The following is a 25,727-nucleotide window of genomic DNA, read 5'->3' as shown; positions in this document are numbered from 1 at the left end:
AACATGCTTGTATCATTCCATTTAAAAATAAAAAGAACAACAAAAACTCCAGCCCTCCCCCTTTGACCCGTATATCCCTTCATTTCTCTGCTCCCATACAGAAAAATTCATCAATGGAGTTGTCTATACTTGTGGTCTCCCGGTCACTCCTCTTTTCTCTTAATCCTTCTCCAATCAGGCTGTCCCTCCCTCTGCTCCCCACCATCTCCAAAGCAGACCAGCTCTTCAAGTTTGTAATGACCTTGCATGTGTAAGTCTGACCTGCTGTGTCCTTCAGAAAAGCATTTGACACGGTTGATTCTCTCTTCTTGAGAATCCTCGTCTCATTTGAGAACTGCCTATACTTTGATGACTCCCAAATTGATCTCCAACCTGGACCTCTCCCCAGACTCATATACCAACTGCCTGCTTCACCTCTCCACTCTGATACCTAATAATGTGTATCAAATTAAACATGTCTAAAACTGAACTCCTGACTTTTCTCCTAACATTTACACTAGTCTTCCCTATCGCAGTGGCAATGCCATCCTTTCCGTCACTCAGACTCCAAACCATTTTGGACTCCTTTCACTCTTACTCCATATCCAATCCATCAGGAAATCCTGCTCTGCCTTCCAAGTATACCCAGAATCTGACCCCTCCCTTAAATGCTCCATGGCCACCACCATCTCCTCTTTCCCAGATTATGCTACTTCCTCCTAACTCATTTCCCAGCTTCCACTTGTGCCCCTCCCCCCATTCTCTTCTGAACAGAGAAACTAGATTAATCCTGTAAGAAAGAATGTCACATTGCACTCTCCAACACATTCTCTTTTGGAAATCAAAGCCAAGCCTTTGACACCTCTGAGGCCCCACCACACAGACTCCATTCCCCACCTCTCTCTGCTCACTCCTGCAGCTACACTGGCCATCTTCTCCAGCCCTAGAAGACGTCAGGCACTTGCCCACCACGGGAGTTGTACAAGGTTGCTGGACACAAGATCAATGCAGAAGTCTCAACATAACTAATGAGAGTATGCAAATATAAAAATTCATTTTACTACCAAAACAAAAACTCGAAAGTACCAAGGAATAAATCTAATAAAAATACATAAGGCCTTCCTAGATATATTAATCAAACTTGAATGGAAGGATATAAAATGGAGATGTTGAATAAATGGAGAGATAAACTTCATTCATAGCTAAGAAGACTCAATATTTCTCAGGTATCAGTTTTTCCCAAAGTAATCTATAAACTCTATTTCTAGTCAGCGACCCAGGAAAATTTTTCTGAGGAACTTGATATACTAATTCTCAAATTGGTATTGGAAGAATGAAGATAATAGACTTTTTCTTTCTGAACAAAAAGAATAAGGAAGGGGATTCACCCTATCAGATGCTAAGGCATGTTAAAAAGCTATGGCAACTAAAAGTTGTATTAACACAGAAATAGACAAAAGGGCAGCAGAACAGAACTGAGAAACACACCCCTGTGTGTGTAGCAATCTGGCAGTGGCTATGACTGACTGGCATCACTAATCAGTGAGGAAAGCAGAGAATTCAAAACATCTCTCCAGTGAGCCGTGGTCCGGGAGCATCCCACATGCCGTGGAGCAACTAGGTCCGTGCGCCACAACTACTGATCCTGCACTCTACAGCCCGCGAGCTACAACTACTGAGCCTGCATGCCACAACTACTGAAGCCCACATGCCTAGAGCCTGTGCTCCACAACAAAGAGAAGCCACCGCAAGGAGAAGCCCGCACACCACAACAAAGAGTAGCCCCTGCTAGCCGTAACTAGAGAAAGCCCGCGTGCAGCAATGAAGACGCAATGCAGCAAAAAAAAAAAAAAAAAAAAAAAGACACCACTATGTACCCTTTAAAAAAAAAAAGCTTAGGAAAATCTAAAATCAACAATCTACTGTACAACCTAAGAAACTAGAAAAAGAACAAACTATCCCAAAGCTAGCAGAAGGAAGGAAATAATAAAGATTAGAACAGAGCTAAATGAAATAGAGAATAGGGAAACAATAAAGAAAAATCAAAAAACCAGAAGTTGATTCTTCAAAAAGATCAACAAAACTGACAAAACTTTAACTAGATAGACTAAGAAAAAAAGAAAAGACTCAAATACTAAAATAAAAAATGAAAGTAGGGACGTTACTACCAATTCTACAGAAATAAAAAGGATTATAAGGGAGTACTAGAACAACCGTACACCAACAAATTGGATAACCTAGATGAAACGGACAGATTCACAGAAACACGAAACCTACCAAGACTAAACCATGAAAAGACAGAAAATCTGAATAGCTTTGAATCAGTAGTCACAAATTTCCCAACAAAGAAAAGCTCTGGACCCAGTGGTTTCACTGCTGAATTCTACCAAACATTTAAAGATGACTAACACCACTCCTTCTCAAATTTTTCCAAAACACTGAAGAGGAGGAAACACTTCCTAACTCATTCTATGAATCCAGCATTACCTTGATACCAAAGCCAGAAAAAGACACTACAAGAAAACTAGAGACCATTATCCCTCATGTACACTGATGCAAAAATCCGCAACAAAATATTAGCAAACAGGATTCAGCAGTTTATTAAAAGGATCATACATACGACCAAGTGCGATTTATTATAAGGATGGTTCAACATATGAAAGCTGGTCAGTGTAACATGCCACATCAACAAAATGAAGGGGAAAAAACCACACAATCATCTCAATTGATGCAGGAAAAGCGTCTGACAAAATTCAACACTCTTTCATGAGAAAAACACTCAACAAACTAGGAACAGAATGAAACTACATCAACAAAATAAAAGCCATACATGAAAAACCCACAGCGAACATCATACTCCAGGGTGTTTTCTCTAAGATCGAGGATAAGGCAAGGATGCCCACATTCATCACTTTACCTCAACATAGGACTGGAAGTTCTAGCCAGAGCAGTTAGTCAAGAAAAAGAAATAAAAGGCATCCAAACAGGAAAGGAAGAAGTTAAAATTATCTCTGTTTGCAGATGATACGATCTTATACATAGAAAAGCCAAAAGATTCCACCAAAAAACTCCTGATAGAACTAATAAATGAATTCAGCAAAGTAGGCAGAATACAAAGTCAACACACAAAAATCAGTTGCATTTCTAATACTAACAATAAACAACCTGAAAAGGAAATTACAAAAATGATTCCATTTACAATAGCATCAGAAAGAATAAAATATTTAGGAATTAAGTAATTAAGGAGGTGACAGACTTACACAATGAAAACTACAAAACACTGCTGTTTTGTAGTTATTAAGAAAATATGATAAATGGAAACAAGTCCCATGTTCATGAACTGTAAGACTTAATACTGTTAAAAAGTCAATACTGGGCTTCCCTGGTGGTGCAGTGGTTGAGGGTCCGCCTGCCAATGCAGGGGACACGGGTTCGTGCCCCAGTCTGGGAAGATCCCACATGCCACGGAGTGGCTGGGCCCGTGAGCCATGGCCACTGAGCCTGCGCATCTGGAGCCTGTGCTCCGCAACGGGAGAGGCCACAGCAGTGAGAGGCCCGTGTACCGCAAAAAAAAAAAAAAAGTCAATACTACCCAAAGCAATCTTCAGATTCAATACAATTCCTATCAAAATTCCAATAATGTTTTTTGCAGAAATAGAAAAATCCATCTTAAAATTCATATGGCATCTCAGGGCATCCCAAACATTAAAAGCAATCTTAAAAAAGAATAAAACAGGAGGATTCACACATCCTGATTTCAGAACTTACTACAAAGCCACAATAATCAAATCAGCGTGGTACTGGCCTAAAGACAGACATATAGATCAATGGAATAAAATTGCAGCCCTGAAATAAACCTTTGCAAACATGATCAAATGATTTTTGACAAGGGTACCCAGCCCATTCAATGGGGAAAGAACAATATTTTCAACAAATGGTGTGGAGAAAACTGGATATCCACATGCAAAAAAGTGAAGTTAGATTGTTACATGATACCATAACTCAAAATGGATCAAGAACCTAAATTTAAAATCTAAAACAACAAAATTCTTATAAGAAAATATAGGACAAAAGCTTCAGGACATTGGATTTGTCAACAATTTCTTAGCTCTAACACCAAAGGCACAGGGAAACAACGAAAAAATAGAAAAACTGGACTTCGTGAAAATTTAAAAATTTTGTTCATTAAAAGTCATTATGTACAGAGTAAAAGGGTAACTCAGAGAATGGAAGAAAACATTTGCAAGTCATATATCTGGATGAGAGATTAATATTCAGAATATATAGAGAACTCCTAAAACTTAAACAACAACCAAAAAAATCCCAACCTGATTCAAAAATGGGCAAATGACTTCAACACACATTTCTCCAAAAAAAAAATCAAATGGCCAACAAACATATGACAAGATGCTCAACATGACTAATTATTAGAGAAATGCAAATCAAAACTACAATGAGGTATCACCTCACACCGGTCAGAATGGCCATCATCAAAAAATCTACAAACAACAAATGCTGGAGAGGGTGTGGACAAAAGGCAACCCTCCTACACTGTTGGTGGGAATGTAAATTTTTTCCTTAAAAAACTATAAGTAGAGCTGCCCTTTGATTCAGCAATCCCACTCCTTGGGCATATATCTGGAGAAAACCATAATGCAGAAAGACACATGCACCCCAATGTTCATTACAGTGCTATTCACAACAGTCAGGACATGGAAACAACATAAATGTCCATTGGCAGAGGAGTGGATAAAGAAGATGTGGTACAGATATACAATGGAATATTACTCAGCCATAAAAATGAAATAATGCCATTTGCAGCAACACGGATGGACCTAGAGATTGTCACACTGAGTGAAGTCAGACAGAGAAAGACAAATATCATACGGTATCACTTATATGTGGAATCTAAAAAAATGGTACAAACGAACTTATTTACGAAATAGAAATACAGACACAGATGTAGAAAACAAACCTACGGTTACCAGGGGGGAAGGGGGAAAGGGATAAATTGGGAGATTGGGATTGACATACACTACTGTATATAAAATAGCTAACTAATAGGACCTACTGTATAGCACAGGGAACTCTACCCAATACTCTGTAATGACCTATATGGGAAAAGAATATAAAAAAAGTGGATATATGTATATGTATAACTGATTCACATTGCTGTACACCTGAAACACAACATTGTAAATCAACTGTACTCAAATAAAAATTAAAACTAAAACTACGATGAGATACCACCTCATACGCATTAGGAAGGCCACTATCAAAAGAAAACAAAACAGCAAGTGTTGGCAGGGATGTGGAGAAACTGGAATTCTTGTGCACTATTGGCAGGAATGTAAAATAGCACAGCTGCTGTGCTGTACAACAATGTGAATGCACTTAATACCACTGAACTGGACACTTAAAAATGGTTAAGATGGGGCTTCCCTGGTGGCGCAGTGGCTGAGAGTCCGCCTGCCGATGCAGGGGACACGGGTTCGTGCCCCGGTCCGGGAAGCTCCCACATGCCATGGAGCGGATGGGCCCGTGAGCCATGGCCGCTAAGCCTGCACGTCCGGAGCCTGTGCTCCGCAACGGGAGAGGCCACAACAGTGAGAGGCCCGCGCACCGCAAAAAAACAAACAAAAAAACCCCCAAAAAACAAAAATAATAGTGATAAAAACATCATTAATTTCGTGAATTCCCTGGTGGTCCACTGCAGGGGGCCAGGGAACTAAGATCCCGCAAGCTGCGTGGCATGGCCAAAAAAACAAGCAAAAAAAAAGTGATAAAGACATCATTAATTTTAGGAATTCCCTGACGGTCCAGTGGTTAGGACTCGGTGCTTTCACTGCAGGGCGCCCAGGTTCAATCCATGGTTGGGAAACTAAGATCCCACAAGCATTCATATATATATAAATATATAAAATAAAACAATATATATATGACATAGTATTAAGTATCCACATATATAAAGAACTACAAATCAATTTTAAAAACACTGACAATGCAATAGAAAAATGAACTATCTGGGCAATTCACAGGAGAAAAAGTTGAAAGAGCCAATAAACTAATGAAAATATGCATAGCTTCTCAAATAACAAAGTAAATACAAAATAAATCAACCAGATATACTTTTCCACTTACCAAATAATTAATTTAGAGTCTGACAGGATCAAGCATCAGTGAGGATATCAGAGAAATGGAAAATTTCCAACACTGCTGGTGTAAGGACACACTGGTATAACCTTTGGAGAGCGATCAGGCAGAACTGATTAAAATATAAAATGTGTTTCCATCCATCCAGCAATTCTGTCCAAGGAAGGTAAGTATCCTAGAGAGATTCTCTCACATATGATGCCAAGAAAGACATGTGCCAAGATGCTGATAAAACCCTGAAAACACCTAAACATCCATCGTCAGGAACGTGGGCAAAGAAAATGCAGTATTTCATGTATCTCACTGAACACTTCACAGAATTTAACCAAACTGAAGCAGATCTGTATGCGTCAAACTAGACAGAACTTCACAACATACTGTTCAGTAGTAAAAGCGCTCTTCGTAACTGCCGCATATTAGATTGAACTGGTTCTGTATTGTGGCAGACTGTATTTTCCAAAGATGACCCCAGCAGTGTCTCCTGTCTCTCGAGTTCTTCTAGAACCCTGACACTCCCCTATCAAGAGGCGGGGTCTAATTCTCCCCATCCTTGAACCTGGGTGGGCTTGTGACTTCTTGTCGCCAGTAAAATACAGCGGTAGAGATCCCAGGTGAGTTCTGAGGCGAGGTCATCAAAGGCAAGGCAGCCTTGTTAGCCTGGAGCCCGGAGCCAACAGGTAAGAAGTCTGACTGCCCCGAGGCTGCCTGTGAGGAAGCAAAGTCCCGTGGAGAAGACCTACACAGGGGCTCCGGCAAGCAGTCCTGGTCTTTAGGTCACTCTGGTCTAGGCACCAGGCATGTGAGTGAACTACCTTCAGGTAATTCCTTCCCTCGGATATCAGGCCCTGAGTCATCCCAGCTGAGGCCCCAGACATCTTGGAGCAGAGGTGAGATGTTCTTGCCATGCTCCTCCTGAACTGCTGACCTCCTGTTATAGCCATAACCATAATAAAATGCTGGTTGTTTTATGTCACTAAGTTTGAGGTCACTTTTTATGCAACAAAGGTAACTGAACACTTAGTGATAGGCAGTGAGGGGCCTGCTTTATTACAAATAATACAGCAAAGACATCCTTGTATACGCCTCTACACACAAACTAGTTCTTTAGGGGAGGTCCTAAAAAGGAGACCTGCACTCAGAACTGCCCACTGGTGAAAGTGGAGGAGGCTACAATGCCTGTTTCTAGTAATACTAACATCAACATTAACGACAAGAACTGTAATAAATGCTACCACCTCTTGGGTTCTTGCCAAGGGCTTTGTGTTTCTAATCTTACATTAATACACAGTCCTGTGGGGTTGGTATTGGTCCACCCAATTCACAGGTGAGGAAGTGGAGGCCTGGAGAACTGAGGTGACTCGCCCAAGGTCTCTTAGTTTCCTTCCTCGCCAGAGCTGGGGAAATGGGATGGCAGGCCCCTTCCCTCAGGCTGCTAGCTCTATGTCTACCTTTGTTCACCTCTCATCTCCCAGCACTGAGGCTAGAGGTGTGGCCTTTTCAGCTCCTGGCCTGGGCTGCGTCTATCCACAAATTAGGGTGATGGTGACAGCAGCTGCAGCAGGCACGGCTGCTGCCATTCACCACCAAGCACTCCGCATACACAGGGTCTCATCTTATCCCCACCACAGGCTGAGGGTGGGGTCATTATCGCCACTGAACAATGGGGGGAAGCAGGCTCAGATGTGCCCAAGGTCACACAGCTGTTGAGTGGCAGAGCACTTCACCTCCAATTGTTTGTTTCAAGACACGATTCTAATAGCTCCAACCTCACTGGATAGCCGGGGGTAAACAAGACGATGAATGCCGAGTGCTGGCTCATGGCAGGCGGCCCAGCGTTCAAGGCTCTCTGATTCTCCACTCACTCTGGAACGATCCTGATCAACCCCCTGGCCACAGGAGTTCCCACAGACTACGCTGAAGCGTTCATTTCATCCGCATCTCCTTCAACAGCAAGAAAGACATCTGCACAACCTGACCTCTGTAATCTTGCTTCCCCAAGAGCCCCTCCTTATCCAGCCAAAGCACGCCCTGCCTCCGCCTCCCTCTTTCAAGTTGATGACCTCTCCATCCACCTGTGGCCCAAACCAGGGAAGCTGGAGGGATTCACCTGACTCCAACCCTGTGCCCCTTTAGCCGGTCCATTCAGAACGTTCAGAAAATTTCTTGTTTATCCATTCCTTCCTCTTCCACCCCACCACCCTGGTCTCCCTGTTTCCAAAGCCTTTTCCACACAGCAATCAAGGGTGATCTTTCTAAAAAGAAAATCTGACCATCTCACTGTTGCTTCAGATCCCCCAGCTGCTCTCCCCTGCCTGGAGGGTAATGCCCAATACTTTGATCTGATATTTGAGGCCCGTCTCAGTCAGCTTCCTACTCTTGTGACCCACCATCCCCCTCTTCCCACCCCTTCCTTTTCACTTGTGATTCCTGGACCTGCCCTGCCCTTCCTGCTTCTGGAATCCCTGTCCTCTCCCCCTGCCTGTAAATATCCTCCAAGCTTCTGCACGATATGAAGGTATCATGGTCTCCTTGAGGTACCTCCTTGGTGAAGCTCTTCCACATATGTAAGAACAGTGACATTAAAACTTGTGGCCATAAGTCAGACAGGGCCTTGGGTGGACGTACACAATTTGATCAGAAAGCATGGTGGTGTCAACGAAGAATTGTGGTCCTAAGAGATAGGAAATGTCATTATTCACAACAGACAAAAAGATGGAAGCAACCCAAGCATCCATGGACACATGAATGGATAAGCAAAATGTGGTCTCTCCATACAATAGAATATTACTCAGCCTTAAAAAGTAACGAAATTCTGATACAAGCTGTAACATGAATGAATCTTGAGGACATTATGCTAAGTGAAATAAGCCACTCACAGAAGGACAAAGACCGTATGATTCCACTTGTATGAGGGACCCAGAGTAGTCAGATTCAGAGACAGAAAGTAGAATGGTGGTTGCCAAGGGCTGGGAGAGGTAGAATGGGGAGTTAGCATTTAATAGGTACAGAGTGTCAGTTTGGGAAGATGAAAAGTTCTGGAGATGGATGGTGGTATAACACAAAATCCACTCAAGAGATGCAGCCACCCGCATGGGTGTTACTGATTTACCTGAGCAGTCAGAATACTTATCTTGAATCTAAGGGACAGAGCAATGTGACTACATTTATCTTTAAGTTATAGTCACTGATGTAGGGCTGTGAAAAGGGCTCCATCCAGAGGTTGGGTTCAACAGCAGGGGTTGAGGGCTGCTTATTAAGAAATGTCATCATGTTGAAAGAGCACCCCTCCCCCCATGATATTACAGGAAGGTAATACCAATACTGTTTGACGTGACATATGCTTAGCAGGTAAGCATCTTCTCAATCCAGAAAGAATTAGAATTAAGTGTAGTACAGAGAAGTTTAACCTGCTGCACCAACACTGAGTCACTAAGGTATCCGCGCATGCCCACCCAGGTTTATTCTCCTCATCTGCGCTGTCCAATACAAAGGCCCCCGGCCATTTGCAGCAAGCGAGCACCGGCAACGTTGTTTCTCTGGATTGAGATGTACAATAAAGTAAAATATGCACTGGATTTTAAGTACTTAGCATGAAAAGGAATGTAACACCTCAATAATTCTGTATGTTGAAACACTACTATTTTGGACATACTGTGTGAGATAACTCACAAAAATTATTTTCACCTATTTCTTTTTGCTTTTTAAATGCAGCTCCTAGAACATTTAAAGCACGTGGCTCACATTATATTTTTACCAAATAGCGCTGCTCTAGATGCTCTGACCCTAGGCCACCAAGCAGGGTCAATGGCAGACAGCATGGAGTGAATGATAGTCTGCGAGTTCCCTCCCTCTACCCTGCACCTGGAATGCCAGCAACCAGACACATGCCCCCAAAGAAACTAGAGGATTCTTTTCTGAAGAAGATTCTGAAGGATTCTAGAGAAAAGATACTGACATTTCAAGATCTTCTAAGGCAAAGGCCAGTTTGTCACCCAATCACCCTAAAGCAGGACGCCCTTAAACTTAGATGGGCAACAAACCACTTTAGTTCAATGTCAGCAGAACCTGTCACATTGTCACCAATAGAAATCAAAGATAATTTCGTATCACATTACAGTGGTCACAGTTATCTTGAAATAATGTTTACTGTCATCATTACTTTAAAATTATAGTAATTTTAGACTGACTGCTAGACTGTATTACTTAATGCCTTAACAAAGAAGTATATATAGTATTATCATATCACAAATTTATTCACTATTTTAGAAACTGCATATTAATGTAATTGGTTCCCTTTGTTATCTTGATATAATTTTTAAAATTAATTAATTTATTTAATTTTGGCTGCGTTGGGTCTTCGTTGCGGTGCACGGGCTTCTCATTGTGGTGGCTTCTCTTGTTGCGGAGCACAGGGCTCTAGGCGCGTGGGCTTCAGCTGTCGTGGCACGTGGGTTCTAGAGCTCAGGCTCAGTAGTGTGGTACATGGGCTTAGTTGCTCTGTGGCATGTGGAATCCTCCCGGCCCAGGGCTCGAACCCGTGTCCCCTGCATTGGCAGGTGGATTCTTAACTACTGCGCCACCAGGGAAGCCCTGATATAGTATTTTTTAATTAATTATTTTTATTTTTGGCTGTGTTGGGTCTTTGTTGCTGCACATGGGCTTTTCTCTAGCTGTGGCGAGTGGGGGCTACTCTTCATTATGATGCGTGGCCTTCTTGTTAGGTGGCTTCTCTTGCTGCAGAGCACAGGCTCTGGGCGTGTGGGCTTCAGTAGTTGTGGTGCATGGGCTCAGTAGTTGTGGCTTGTGGGCTCTAGAGCACAGGCTCAGTAGTTGTGGCGCACAGGCTTAGTTGCTCTGCAGCATGTGGGATCTTCCCAGACCAGGGCTCGAACCCGTGTCCCCTGCATTGGCAGGCAGATTCTTAACCACTGTGCCACCAGAGAAGCCCTGGATATAATTTTTACTGTATGTTATTTAAAACCAGTTTTCTGAGAAGGTGTCTATAGAAGCCCTGCCCACAGAGCTGCCAGTTAGTCTCTCACTGCTTCAATTGTTTTTTTGTCCTAATTTTAATTTTTATTAAATTAATATATACTCATAGTTTTAAAAATAAATGGAAGCACAGCAATAAATGAAATATAGATAAATTGGACTTTATCGAAATTAAAGACTTGCACATCAAAGGACACTATGAAGAAAGTGAAAAGACAACCTACAGAATGGGAGAAAATATTTACAAATCATATATTTGACAAGGGCCTATTATCCAGAATATGTAAAGAACTCCTAAACTCTACAACAAAAAGACAAACAACCCAATTAAATAGACTGAATAGATGTTTCTCCGAAGATATACAAATGACCAATAGGAACATGAAAAGAGGCTCAGCATCAGTCATTAGGGAAATGCAAATCAAAATGACAATGGGGACTTCCCTGGTGGTCCAGTGGTTAAGAATTCACCTTCCAATGCAGGGGATGTGGGTTCAATCCCTGGTCAGGGAACTAAGATCCCACATGCTGCAGGGCAACTAATCCCGTGCCACAACTACTGAGCTCCAGCACCTCAACTAGAGCCCACGTGCCGCAAACTACAGAGCCTACACATCACAACTAGAGAAGAAAAAAACCCGTAAGAACCAACTAGAGAGAAGCCCGTACACTGCATTGAAGAGCCCGTGTGCTGCAATGAAAGATCCCGCATGCCACAACTAAGACCCGACGCAGCTGTAAAAAAATAATAATAATTTAAAAATAAATAAAAATCTTTTTAAAAGGACAATGAGATACCACTTTATACCTACTAGGATGGCTATAATTTTTTTAAAAGATGGAAAATAACAAGTGTTAGCAAAGATATACAGAAATGGGAACGCTTATGCATTGTTGGTGGGAATGTAAAATGGTGCAACTGCTGTGGAAAACATTGGCGATTCCTCAAAAAGCTAGACATAGAATTAATTACCATGTGACCCAGCAATTCCATTCTTAGGTTTAAACCCAAAAGAACTGAAAATAGGACTGAAACAGATTCTCATATCGTGTTCACTGTAGCATTATTCACAGTAGCTGAAAGGTGGAAATAACCCAAGTGTCCATCAACAGACGAATGGACCAAACAAATGTGGTATTTACATACAATGGAATATTATTCAGCTATAAAAAGGAATAAAGTTCTGATATGCTACAACATATGGATGTACCTCGAAAATATGCCAGACACAAAAGGACAAACACTGTATCTTCCCACTTACATGAAAGATCTAGAATAGGGAAATTCATAGAGACAGAAAGTAGATTAGAGGTTACCAGGGACTGGGTGGAGAAGGGAATGGGGAATTATTGCTTAACGGAAACAGAATATTTGGGGTGATAAAAAAGTTTTGGAAATAGATGTTGGTAATATACAACATTGTGAATATAAGTAATGCCACTGAATTATGCACTTAAAAGTGGTTAGAATGGAAAATTTTACGTTATATATATTTTACCACAATAAAAAAATGGAAAAAAGTTAAACATAGAATTACCACATGATCTAGCAATTCCACTCCTATGTATGTACTCAAAAGACTTGAACAGAGGTATTCAAACAAAATCTTGTACATTATGAGTTTTATTCTGCTATTAAAGAGGTTTTTTAAAATAATGCCATTCTTTTTATTTCCTTATCAATTTATTTTATTTATTTATTTATTTTTGGCTGCATTGGGTCTTCGTTGCTCCATGCAGGCTTCCTCTAGTTGCGGTGAGCGGGGGCTGCTCTTCGTTGAGGTGCGCAGACTTCTCATTGTGGTGGCTTCTCTTGTTGCGGAGCACAGACTCTAGGCGTGTGGGCTTCAGTAGTTGTGGCTCACAGGCTGTAGAGCGCAGGCTCAGTAGTTGTGGCGCATGGGCTTAGTTGCTCCACAGCATGTGGGATCTTCCCGGGCCAGGGCTCGAACCCGTGTCCCCTGCATTAGCAGGCGGATTCTTAACCACTGCACCACCAGGGAAGTCCCAAAGAGTTTTTATCATGATAGTTAAATAATTATGTCTTCATTTTTGATGTTATTACCATATATTATCAACATACCAGTATATTACCATGACTTTTGCTATTTTTATATTATATAGTTTCCTTTTGCTAACTCTAAAATTAAGTTTTATTTTATTATGTTTAATTTTTTTAAAGAACATAACATGCAATTTATAAATTAATTTTATTTATTTTTGGCTGCTTTGGGTCTTTGCTGCTGCATGTGGGCTTTCTCTAGTTGCGGTGAGTGGGGGTTACTCTTCGTTGTGGTGCGTGGGCTTCTCATTGCAGTGGCTTCTCTTGTTGCAGAGCACAGGCTCCAGTAGTTGTGGCATGTGGGCTCAGTAGTTGTAGCACAGGGGCTTAGCTGCTCCACAGCATGTGGGATCTTCCCAGACTAGGGCTCGAACCCGTGTCCCCTGCATTGGCAGGCAGATTCTTAACCACTGCACCACCAGGTAAGTCCTTTATTTAATTTTAATATTTTGGCTGCGCCGCACAGCTTTCGGGATCTTAGTTCCCCAATCAGGGACTGAACCTGAGCCACAGCAGCGAAAGTGCCGAGTCCTAACCACTGGACTGCCAGGGAATTCCAAAGTTTTATTTTAAATTAAATCATAAAATTAAAAAACAGCAAGTGGAACTACTAGGCTTACAACCAAAACAGAAATCTTCTACTCCATCCCTTCCTACCCCTGAGTTAGTTCCTCACTTTTAATATGAATAAACAACTAAAGATCACTGGACATTCCAGGAAAGACTCCAACCCAAAAAGACACATAGAAAAAAGGAGCCTAAAGGAAACAGAGACAACACAGGGACACATGAAAACTTAAATATATATGTAAATCTTAAAAAGGTAGAGAAGATACTCTATCCATAAAACAAGGACAAAATATTATGAAAAAAGGAACAGAGTAAGAAAGAGCTCTTATACGAATGGTTGTAGTAAACATCTGATGTACAGAGTTTAGAGATAAATTCAAGAAAACCTCTCAAACTCAACAGATTTCTCCAAAAAAAGATACACAAATAGCACTTGCAAAGATGCTATACTTTATTAGCCACCATGGAAACTCAAATCAAAACCACAGTGAGGGGCTTCCCTGGTGGCGCAGTGGTTGAGAGTCCGCCTGCCCATGCAGGGGAGGCGGGTTCGTGCCCCGGTCCAGGAGGATCCCACATGCCGCACAGCGGCTGGGCCCGTGAGCCATGGCCGCTGAGCCTGCGTGTCCGGAGCCTGTGCTCCGCAATGGGAGAGGCAACAACGGTGAGAGGCCCGCGTACCGCAAAAAAACCCACAAAAAAACAAAAACCACAGTGAGGTACTACTATACCCACCATGATGGCTATAATCAAAAAGAGCAATAGTTACAAGTGTTGGTGAGGATGTGGAGAAATTAGAACCTTCGTGTGCTGCTGGTGGGAATGTTAAATGGTGCAGCCACTGTGGAAGAGTTTAGCAGGTTCCTCAAAAAGTTAAACACAGAATTATCATATGACCCAGCAATTCCACTCCTACTTATATACCCAAAGGAAATGAACATAGATCCACACAAACACCTGTACACAAATGTGCACAGCAGCATTATTCATACTAGCCCAAAAGTGGAAACAACTCAAATGTCCACCAACAGATAAATGTATAAATAAAATGTAGTATTATCCATAAAACGGAATATTACTCCACAATAAGGAATGAAGAACTGATACATGCTACAACATGGATGAACCTTAAAAACATGCAGCAAAAGAAGCCAGACACAAAAGACCTGTCATACAATCATACTGTATGACTCCATTTACATAAATGTCCAGAATAGGCAAATCCACGGAGACAGAATTAGTGGTTGCTAAGAGCTAGTGGGGAGGAGGGGATGAGGAGTGACTGCTTATGGTCACGGGGTTTCTTTTTGGAGTGATGGAAAGGTTCAGAATCTAGATAACAGTGATGGTTGCACAACATTATGAGTGTACTAACTGCCACTGAACTATATACTTTAAAAGGGCAAATTTTATGGCATGTGAATTATATCTCAATAAAGTTGTTATAGCGTGGGAAAAAAAAGAAAGCCTCCCAGAAAGAGAGACAACAAAAAGATAAGAGAAAGAAAAGATCAGAGACAGGATCAACTCAGCAGATCCAACATGTGAGTGACAGGAATTTCGGACAGAGAAAACAGAACAAGTGGAAGTGAGGAAATTATTTAAAAAAATTAATTCAAGACTATTTCTGCAAGAAACAAAAGACCTGAGTCTCCACATAAAAGTGGCCTATTAACTACTGGCACAGAGACCCATTCCAGGGCACATCACTGAGAAATTTCATAAGAGAGGTAAAAGTGAAGATCCTAACAGATCCTAACAGCTTCCAGAGATAAAATAATACAAAGGACTGAGACCTGGAATGGCCTCAAACTTTTCATCGCAAGTAATGGAAGCTAAACATAATACGGCCTCCTTAAGATTCTGAGGGAAAGTTACTTTCAACTTTATTTTAATATTTATATATAAATTATATCTATATTTATATACAAAAATAATTTGTATTTACTATTTTCTTTACACCCAGCCAAACTACATGAGGTCTGAATAAAGACATAGTTTCCAAAAATTGATCTCCAACTGAAGGTGTGCTCCCGTAAAGCGAGGGGCTAAAACCAGGAAAGCGGAAGACCACGTTGTCCAAAAAAGCAGGGTGTCCATCACAGTAAAGTAGCCAAGGGCAGTCCCAGGTGACGAAAAGGGAAGTCTCTGGACAGCAGCCTGGCAGCAGGCCCAGAAATCAAGCTGGCCAGATCAGGGCAGAGGACAGAGGGCACCAGGAAAAATAGGAGATCATGAGATTATCTGATACGTTTGCACACCTGGAAAATAATATTGATGAGGGGCTGGCCAATCTGGTGGAGCATGTGAAAAAAATTACAAATAGGAGCTTAGAAAATAAAGTGTATAAAAAAGTGAGGCAACCATTCATTCTAGGAAAAACAAAATGTATAAGAACATGAAATCATTAATATACTACAAGGCTCTGCAGTGAACAGCATTTACATGCTCATAGCAAACAGAAATATTGGTTGTTTTTTAACCTCAAACTGATGTAATATACAGAGGGTGGGGCACAGGAAGCAGAGGTGACAGAGCTAAATACTGAGCTATTATTATAGTAGAGATCAATACATAATGATTAATTTGAGAGGAAATAAAAGGTAATCCCACTTAAAAATGAAAAAGAAATATGAAGGTAAATACCAGAATACACAGTTGATGAGAGCTGAAAGTGGGGAAGGCTGAGGAAGGGCAGAGGGCTGGATGGTTTCTGTTAGAAGCCATTTAGTGCTCTCTCTGATCCTTGCCTCTGCTCTGATTTTGTAAATACTAGTATTGTAAAAGGTTGTTAGGTATATACCTCACAACAGTTCCCTGCACACCAGTGGGTGTGACATCAAAGCTGGGGACTGGCCTAGAGAGAGTGAAAACAGGGCCTCTGAGTCATCAAGGGGTGGTTTCCTCAGGCCCTGCCCCACCAGGGGTCGGTGGGATGCTGGCTCCATCCCTTCTGGATACTCCGGAGACCTGTACTTCCTGCACGGTCTGTGAAGGGGAGCCATCTAGGGGCCGGAGCTTCCCAGGGGCCTGCCTCCAAACCACCCTTCCCCTGTATCAAACACCTGTGAATCTAGGCTCCCTACATATTTCTAGCTCTTTCTAGAACTATTCTCTAATTTCTCGGGGGAATTTTTGGAAACAGGCATGGTATAGACAGAAGCTTAAGTGGGAAAGTAGATGACTTCTGTCTAACCCATTCATAGTTCTTCACACCCTGCTGAGGTTCACAGTTAGATCCCTGGCGCTTGGTACACAGTAGGTGCTCAATAAGGAGCCGCCAAAGGCATAATTATGGTGCCAACTTTCTGTGTCCATCACTTCGTCGGGCCCTGAACATGCACCGCCGCATCAGAGGGTAGGATTATCTCCACGTTACAGGTAAGGAAACTGAGGCTCAAGGCACCTGCCCAAGATCACTTCACTAGTAAGGGAAGAGCTAGGATTCCAACCCGGGGGCTGCTGACCCCACAGCCAGTGCAACTAGCAGCTGCTGCCGTAAATCCTTTCTGGAAAAAGGTTTGGTTGGGTCGGTGGATGGATGGAAGAAAGGAAAGAATGAGAGTAAGGGGTGGAATCACAACCGACCCAGGAAGAGAACCTAAGAACCCCCACCCCCACCTCGGAGGCTGGGGCTGGCACCCGCACCCCTCCCGCCCCGCCCCCGGGGCCGGCCTCACAGCACCCACCTTCTTCAGAGAGGCTGTTCTCTTTGGTCTCCTTGTCCATCTGGCAGCACCAGCCTTCCAGCCGCTCCGTTTCTGCCTGAAGCAGCTTCAAGAACCAGTAGCCGTCCCGGCGGCAGGCACCTGGCTGTGCTGGCTCCGCGGGGGAGCTGGAGGACGTCTCCAGCCAGGGGTCGGGCGGGGGCAGCGAGGATGCCTCTAAGGCAGGGTCGCTGTCGTCTCCATAGGAGAGGTTGCGCTTGATCTGGGCAATCCTGGGGGTCTGCCGGGGGCCGGCATCGATGCTGATGGAGTCGGGGTGTGGGGTGCAGTCCGGGAGGCTCCTCTCAGATGACTTACAGCTCGAGTCGTTGGCATCCTGGGTATCCGAGTCGGTGTCCCGTCGGGAGGACATGCTGTGAGAGGGGGCAGTGCTTCTGAGGGTGCGGGGTGGAGTGGGGGTGGGGACAGTAAGGGGTGAGTCACCCAGAGGGCCAGAGACCAGAGGCCACCCCGACCCGGACACACGGGAGACAGAGAAACGGATGCATCGTCTGCTCACCATGCGCCTGAAGCGGGTCCCACAGCCCCCGTCTCATTCTCTGCTCAGCCCCCACCCCGCCCACACGCACACACACACAGACAAGGTCATAAGGTTGCCTGTTTACTGCACTGGGGCCAGGACGCCCACCAACATCGGGGTGCCAGGCCATGTCTCCACCCGGCCTCGGCCCCCGTGGCTGATTAATCTCACAGAGCAAGCGCTCGTTGAGCGAGCACGCCCGCCCGCCCAGCCTCCCACACCTGGGCCACCGCCCGCACCCCAAACCCAGCTCGGTTACTAGAAATCCAGCAAGGAGAAGTGGGTTAGGGAGAGCAGGAGGAGAAGGCGCAGGAGAGGGGAGAGCAGAGGGAGGGAGAGGAGAGGGGAGAGGCAGCCAACACCTCGGTGCCACTTACCGCCAGTCGTCCTCTACCTGAACCCCGATGGACTGGAATTTGGTAGCGGGACTGGGCTCCTCTTTTGGCACCGGCTGAATGCAGTCAACCTTATTGAAGGACAACGACAGCAACGGCACGGAGACAAAGACAAAAATAAAGAACAAACACCACACTTGCTGCTGAAATTCACGTTAGTGGGACGACGCAAACGGACGTGTGGACAGACAGACACGAGGCATGCGGACACTGCACGTGGGCCCGAGGCCAGACCAGGTTTGGATGGGGTGGAGATGACTGGCTTTCCCTACTCTGAGGAGGGTGCCATCACATCGATCGCTTTGGGTCCGTTGTCCTCCGAGAGGTGGGAATCGTTCCTTCTAGTCCTCTCCTTCACACGCATCAGAGAGAAGAAAAAAAAAAAGGACAACGAAAGAGAAAGAAAACACACACACACAAAGCCACAGCCGTTATCTGGTGTAGTTGAAGCGGGGCTGTCTCGAGGCAAAGATCGCTCCCCCAACCCTGCAGGTGAAGGGCAGGCTGGAGGCGCCGGCACTAGGGGCACACCTCGGACAGCAGTTCTGGATTTGAAAGCTGCAACCAAGGCAAGAGCCGGCCAAGTCCCTGGGCCCTATGGAATGCCAGCCCTGGGCCTCGATCACACTTGGCTGAGGTTACCTTCAGCGCTGGATGGGCCAGGGGAGCCACGTGCAAAGCTGGCACTCTTTCTCTATACCAGTGATGCCTTGGGCCTACCTTTCTTTTCCTTGGGCCTACCTTTCTTTTCCGGGACAGAGGTACATGGCCACAGAGCAGCCAGGTCAGCCCCTCCGCCACCGCTCATGAATGAGGGAGAACACACACTTGACCCAGGGCTCGAGGCACCAAGGGGTGGGACGAGAGTTGTAGGGGTGTCCTTGGAAATAGGAGACTCTCGTCTCTTGGCTTCATAGAGGCCAGGGAGGCTTTCCCGGGCAGGGACTGAGCACCAGGCTCCTCCTTGCCAGGGGGGTGCAGCTGCATTTCTCCTTCAGCAAGAGCCAGCTCAGAGGATGCAATATCACCGGATCTCAAGAAGCTGCCTGGAGAGCATGGAGTGGGGGTGGGGTGAACCCGGGGGAGCAGCCTGGATGGGCCCAAGAGTCAGAGTACTCAGCCCTGTGTGAACTGCCGAGTGAAAGGATCAGGGTGAGTCTAACTCTCTCAGGTCTTCTGGAAAGATAAGAACATCCGGTTTGGCCAAGGAGAGGGTGGGGCTGCCCAAACAAAGACCCTGGGACTAGACTATTTTCTGTATTCCTTAGTTTCTCCTGAGAGCTGTACAGGACAGGGGCCGGACCCCTTATGAAGGAGCCCAGAAAACTGAATAGTCTCTTGGCCAACTTTCTTCTTGTATATGTGCCCAAATTTTTCCTCTCCAAGAGGCAAGTGCAAGAAATCGGCCAGTGAGCCATCTCTGGTCCATTCTGCCCCCCTTTGAGTCCCATGTTCCTTCTGTAATTTTGGTGCTTTGTCATCTACTCGGCCATGCCCCACTGCGCAGGGGTGGCTGGGGAAACGGAGATCCTGTCCAATCTAAGCCACAGTGCACACCAGCTGGACCTCCTTGATCGCCCTCTGGGTTTGGAGGGGCTCTGCCTCCCACAAGCTCTTAGCTCACTGTAGCTGCCCTCCCTCCCTGCCCTGAGTATGCTCCACTTTAGTCTGGATTTAGAGCAACTCTTGAAAGCTGCAAGGCAGGGCCCAAGTTTTCCCCACTCAGCTAACAGCAGGCAGATTACTGATGTTAAGTGCATGCAGGAGGTGCAGTGAAGCAGTGGAGGGGAAGCTGGCGCACCCTGCCCTGCTGTGTGCCCTGGCCATGGGCGCACAGTGAGCCTGGCTTCCTGAAGGGTCTGCTGGCTTTGGCCACTTGGTCCCGGGGAATTATCTGCCTGGATCCTTTCTCACAGAGGGATGCACTGGGACCGACATCCCACTTCTCAATTTGACATGGGCCTGGCACCTCAAGCAACCTACCTGTCCCCAAGGCCCGAGAGGGCTCTGGGCAAAGTTCCCCTTGAGCAACCCCCAAGGCTCCAGGGCCCTGAGTCCTGGGCCCCTGGCCCTCGACGTCTACGCTCCACGCTGCTCCCACCGCCAGGCGGGGCTGTGGCCTCCGCACCGGAGCTGACCTTGGATCAGAGAACTGTTAGGCCAGTCCCGCCTCCCACGCGTCAGCTGCCAGGGCAAAGGGTGGAGTGAACAGACAGACAGTGGACAGGCAAACAGTGGACAGGAGATGGCTGGCTGAGTGTAACTACATTCACTGGGACAACCCATCGTTGGAGCAGGGACACCTGCCCACAGCTGCAGAGCCCGCAGCATGTTCGGGCGAACGTGAGGAAGACGTGACTATGGGTGGAATTTGGTCTGGCCACTTGGGGCCGACCCCCAAAACAGACAAACCACCTTTGCCCAAGAGACCTAGTGGGCCTCCACCAGATGTAATTACACGCAGGCAGGTGCACGGCGTGGGCCGAGGACAGAGTGCGAAAGGGGCCCCTACTTGTATTCCTATAGACGACAGTTTCCTTTTGGGAATGGCCTCAGGGTGGGATTCGGAGCTGGTCAGCGTCCCTTGTTCGCTCTTCAAAGCTGCATGTTTTGGGGGTGGCTCAGGGACCTCGGGGGCTGGGGTGACTCCGCCCCGTGTCACACTGGGCGGTCGGGTACTGCTGTCCAGGCTGTCCGACGAGTTGCTCAGGCCGGACTGGCTCGTCACTTCGCTCTTGTGGTCCTGGCTGTCCAGGTAGGTGTCCTGGGCAGACTCAGTGCTGCTCTGGACCGTGACGGAGATGAACGGCTTCGATGTGGTGCGTGGAGGGACCGGTGGCGGGGTCTTCTTATACGCCACTAGGCATGATGAACCTGCAGATGGGTGAGAGGGCAGGAGAGAAGGTGAGGCCCCAGCCCTCTCGAGCCCCTTTCAGGGCTGAGGCTCTACCTGACCTGACCCTAGCTCTGGCCTCGGTGAGGATTTCTGGAGCAGGAGAATGGGGGTCAGACACAGCAATGACCAAGACAGACACAGGCCCTGCCCACCTTCATGCTGAGCCAAGGCCAAGCCTAGTGGGGGATGCCCACATGGACCAAACACACCCTCCACCTGAGTCCCACACAAAGGTCTTACCCGTCCGGGGCATGGGCTGGATGGTGACAGCAGAGTGACGGTCAGGACAGCTAAGGAATGGTTAACCTCACTTGTCCTCAAGCTCACCGAGAGACCTACCACTCCCCTGCCCAGGTCTTTTCCTCCTACCCTACCTTCCCTCCACCCTTGTTTCCTCTGCCTGGATGCCCTCTCCCTGTCTGGTCAGAGACCAACACATCCTTCAGGGCTCAGCTGTCCTTCCCCACATCTTGCCATTCCCACCCCACCCCTCACCTTGTTATGTGAAAACCCCACACACCAGTCTACCTCCCCCAAGACTCCATCACGCCCGGTCAGACTCTCTGTTCTCCACCAAGATTCAGGGAACCAGGACCCGCCATAGGTGGGAGTTGGTGTCTCAGAGTCCCATTCTGAATCTGGCCCAGGGCTGGCCCACAGCTGGCTTCGTAAACGCTGAACTTTTTGTTCTGAAACAGGAGGTGCTTTTCAAACAGCAGTAGCTACTTGCTGTGAGGGGCTGGGTCACATCCAGCGGCTTTTCTCAGCATCTTAACTCCAACTGCCCTTTCCCCAGTGAGGACTGAAATGAGCCTCTCCCCGGGTGAGGCCCGGGCCAGAAGAGGAGCCAGAGGAGTGGCTTTAAGCCTTGCCTTCAAGGGACTGCCAATCACAGTGATGGTGATGGCTCAATGGAAACCCTCAAAATGAGGCCCAGTGCCACAGGGGCAGTGACAAGGCACAGCAGAATCCATTCATCTGCTCCTGTGAGATATCACTACGCAAACATCAGAATGACCAAAATAAAAACCGGTGACAACACCAAATGTTGGCGAGGATGTGGAAAACTGGAATCACTCATTCACGGCTGGTGGGAGTATACAATGATAAAACCATGGAAAAGTAAACATGCAATTACCATACAACCCAACTAGTGCACCTTGGGCATTTATCCCATAGAAATGATAACACATTCACAAAAAACTTATATAGGAATGTTCACGGCAGCTTTATTTGATATAGGCCAAAGTGGAAACAAGCTCACCGAGAGACCTACCACTCAACGGATGAATGGCTGTGGTGCGCCCAGACCACGGACCACCACTCAGAAACAAAAAGAAATGAACCACTGATACAAGCAACTACTTGGATGAATCTCAAGTGAATTACACCGAGGGAAAAAGCAATCTCAAAAAGTTACAAACCACATGATTCTATTTATAAAGCATTCTTGAAATGACCTAATTATAGAGATGGGAACAGATTAGTGGTTGGTGGGGAGACTAGGGGGAGAGAGTGATGGGGAGGCTGGAGGGACTTGGTTATACAGGGGCGACAGGGAGGACCCCGGATGGGAGTTCTATATCTTGACTGTGGTGGTGGATTCATGAACCTACACATGCAGTGAAACTGCATCAAACTAAAAAACCACAAGGTGATACAAGTGAAAATGGTGAAATCTGAGTAAGATTGGTGGGTTGTACCTATGTCAATATTTGGGTTATGATAATTATACTACAGTTTTGCAAGATTTTTCCATTGAGGGAAACCAGGTAAAGGGTACGTAGGATCCCTCTGTATTATTTCCTACAACTGTATGTAAATTATATACAATTACCTAACAATAAAAAATGTAATATAAAAAGCCCATCCATCTGTTTGTTCACCTGATAGACGTGTATTAAGCCAGGCCCTGTACTGGGGTCCAGGAAAGCTAGGAGCCCCATCAGCAGAGAAACAGCCGTGACACAACTACTTCAACAGCAATAGAGGCCACAGTAGAAAAGCCCAGGAACTGGGAGCCGTGTCTTGTGCTTGACCTAGTCTGGGTGACCAAGTGCTCTGGGAGCTCAGAGCCAAGAGCACTGTTCCTCCTCTGTTCAAATTTCCCAGTTCTGCTCAGGGATCCCCCCAGACAGACACACCCACAGTCTCTGACTCCCCAACCCAAGAAGGGTGGTGCAGGGGCAGGAGGCGGGGCTTCGGTCTGCGGGAGAAGGACCCTCCAGGGCCCTGCCCCGTGGAAAGGGACAGGCCTGCTCTGGAAGATGAGCTCCTGTGTTCAGCTGGTTGTAAGGCACAGGCTGACAGCCGAAAGCTGGGCCGCTTACTGAGCTGTGCTCAGCAGCTCTATGGCTTTGTAATTCACACCTCGCGGTGACTCTGTGAGGTGGGGATATGATTATGCCCATTTTAAAGGCACACGAGGCGCAGAAAGTTAGATAACTTGCCCAGAGTTGCCAACAGCAAGTGACAACCACATCTGTTCGGCTGCACAGCCCACCACACTCCACTCCCCGGGCCTCAGGCCTCCCCCCACCTTTGCTGGGCTGGGGCTGCAGGTGTCTGAGGCTTTCACTGACCACTTTGCCCCTCAGCATCCTGCTGGACTCTGGAGCCAGTGTGCAGGGGCACATCCAAGCTGAGACCTGACAGCTGGAGGAGGAGGGGCAGGAGCCAGGGGCCTGGCTTCCAGGCCCCAACAATGCCTCACCAAAGTCCCTGTCCCCCAGTGAACTTTTTAGTACCTTTATCTGTTCAGTGGGGGTGGAGGAGTTCTAACAGCACACCGTATTCACATAGCTCTTGACTAACTCACAGCATTTTCCCATTTATGCTCTCATTTTAGGGTAAGTATGGAGGCTCCCCTCACTGTGACTGAAAGGGAGACTCCTGCTAGGAATCCCTCCTCCCCATTGCCTGAAATTCTACCATTTGAGAGTCATTCCTTTGGTAGTGAGGATCCAAAAGCCAGAAGGCAGCAGAGAACCAGACAAGCCTGAGTTCAGACCCCAGCTCTGTCATATACCAGTTGCGTGGCCACAGGGAGTGATTACATAGGCTACATCACAGAGGTCAAGGCTCAGACAGCCCAGTGCTGGCGTGGCTCTGACTAGTTTCTGGTACAGAGGGAGACAGGCCTGGAGGACAGGGGGTGAGCCAAAATTTTACCACTCCCCAGACACTGGTGGGGAGGCTGGACTGGTTCTCTGACCAGCCAGGGGCAGTCTCCCCCAAGGGCTGGACACGTAGAGAAGCCCGTTGAAGCCCATGACCACCAGAGCCCAGCAGAGACACGACTCATTGGGGATTTCAGGATTTGTTTGTCTGTTTGGCCTAAATATCCCAAGAAAGATTCAGTGGAGTCTTCTGCCCCAGATTAGAAAAGCGAAGCCCTAATCTGCTCAAAATGTTTAAGGGGGGGAATATGCCCCTAAAGGGGGTGGCAGTGAGCATGAGGACCCAGAACTGGGCTCTAAGCCTGGCGGAGGCCGTGTGACCCCAGTCAGGGTCCTTGTCCCCACCTGTGGTGGGGCTAACACTGGCCTGGAGGAGTCAGTCTGTGCAGGGACCTGCCCCACCCAGGAGATAATGTGACTGTCCAAGGGTCTGGACAGAGGACTAACCCTCCAGCCTCTCTCTCAGGGTTGTGTAGGCCAGAGTCCTGCTGACGCAGCCACTCATTAGAGAGAAAGTGAACTAGAAGGAGGCCAGGCCAGATGGCCAGAAGTGAAAGAAGAAAAAGTAAACTCATCTTGGATTCTCTATGTCTCCTGGGGCACAGGTGACAGCCAGACAAGCGGTGTGACTAATGGAGAGGATTTCGGGGCATCTCTCAGCTGTGAGCACTGTCCCCCCCAGGGCAGGGGGATGGGGCCCGAATCCACAGGACAGCTCTCATTTCACAGGCGTGAAATGCCAAGAAACATAGGCCAACACCTCCCCCAGCCCCTTCCAATGTGGCAATCCAGGCAGTCTGTGTTCCTCACGCCCACCACACTTCCTCCCACCTCGGGGCCTTTACACAAGCTGTTCTTTCTGCCTGGAAGGCTTCTCTCAGAACCTCACATGTTTCAAGTGTCACTTCTTCTAGGAGGCCTCCCCTGACTGCTCCCTACTCTCCCATCACTCAGGATCTCCATCAGAGCGCCCATCACATTTGTCATCAGCTCAGCGAGGCATTTACTTGTTGATGGTTACAGGCCTGAGGCGGCTGGGGGCTCTGTCTGTCTTGGCACAGCAGGTCGTGTCCCGGGCCCAGGGTAATATCTCAAGCATAGAAAGCTCTCAATAAATATTTGTTGAATAAGAAGAAGAACCTCATCATCGCTACAAAAACCCCTCGGTTGCCAAAAATCAAGATTTAGCCATAGTGAAGGCTCTCAACACTTTAGAACCCAAGGTTCTAGTCCCATCTCATATTTGAAGCCCT

The 25,727-nt window shown here is 46.4% G+C and overlaps 1 protein-coding gene across 11 annotated transcripts in view; it reads right to left on the bottom strand.

The window, feature by feature from the left end:
* DLGAP4 (DLG associated protein 4) overlaps positions 1-25,727 on the bottom strand; it is a 90,099-nt gene that overhangs the window by 15,123 nt on the left and 49,249 nt on the right. For 9 of the 11 annotated variants that reach the window (XM_024743259.1, XM_024743260.1, XM_024743262.1 and 6 more), the window contains 3 exons: positions 20,912-21,273; positions 18,382-18,470; positions 17,446-17,858 (listed from right to left, as the gene is read on the bottom strand). In XM_024743259.1, the coding sequence (XP_024599027.1) occupies positions 17,446-17,858; positions 18,382-18,470; positions 20,912-21,273 (864 nt within the window). Of the gene's footprint in view, positions 1-17,445; positions 17,859-18,381; positions 18,471-18,671; positions 18,752-20,911; positions 21,274-25,727 lie in introns of those variants that run through there. The other 2 variants (XM_024743261.1, XM_024743270.1) reach the window with 2 other exon arrangements.

Source organism: Neophocaena asiaeorientalis, unplaced genomic scaffold (assembly GCF_003031525.2).
Source record: "Neophocaena asiaeorientalis asiaeorientalis breed wild unplaced genomic scaffold, Neophocaena_asiaeorientalis_V1.1 scaffold82, whole genome shotgun sequence".
Classification (NCBI taxonomy): domain Eukaryota; kingdom Metazoa; phylum Chordata; class Mammalia; order Artiodactyla; family Phocoenidae; genus Neophocaena; species Neophocaena asiaeorientalis.
The sequence above is the reverse complement of the archived record's forward strand: the minus strand, read 5'-3'. Positions and strand labels throughout refer to the sequence as shown.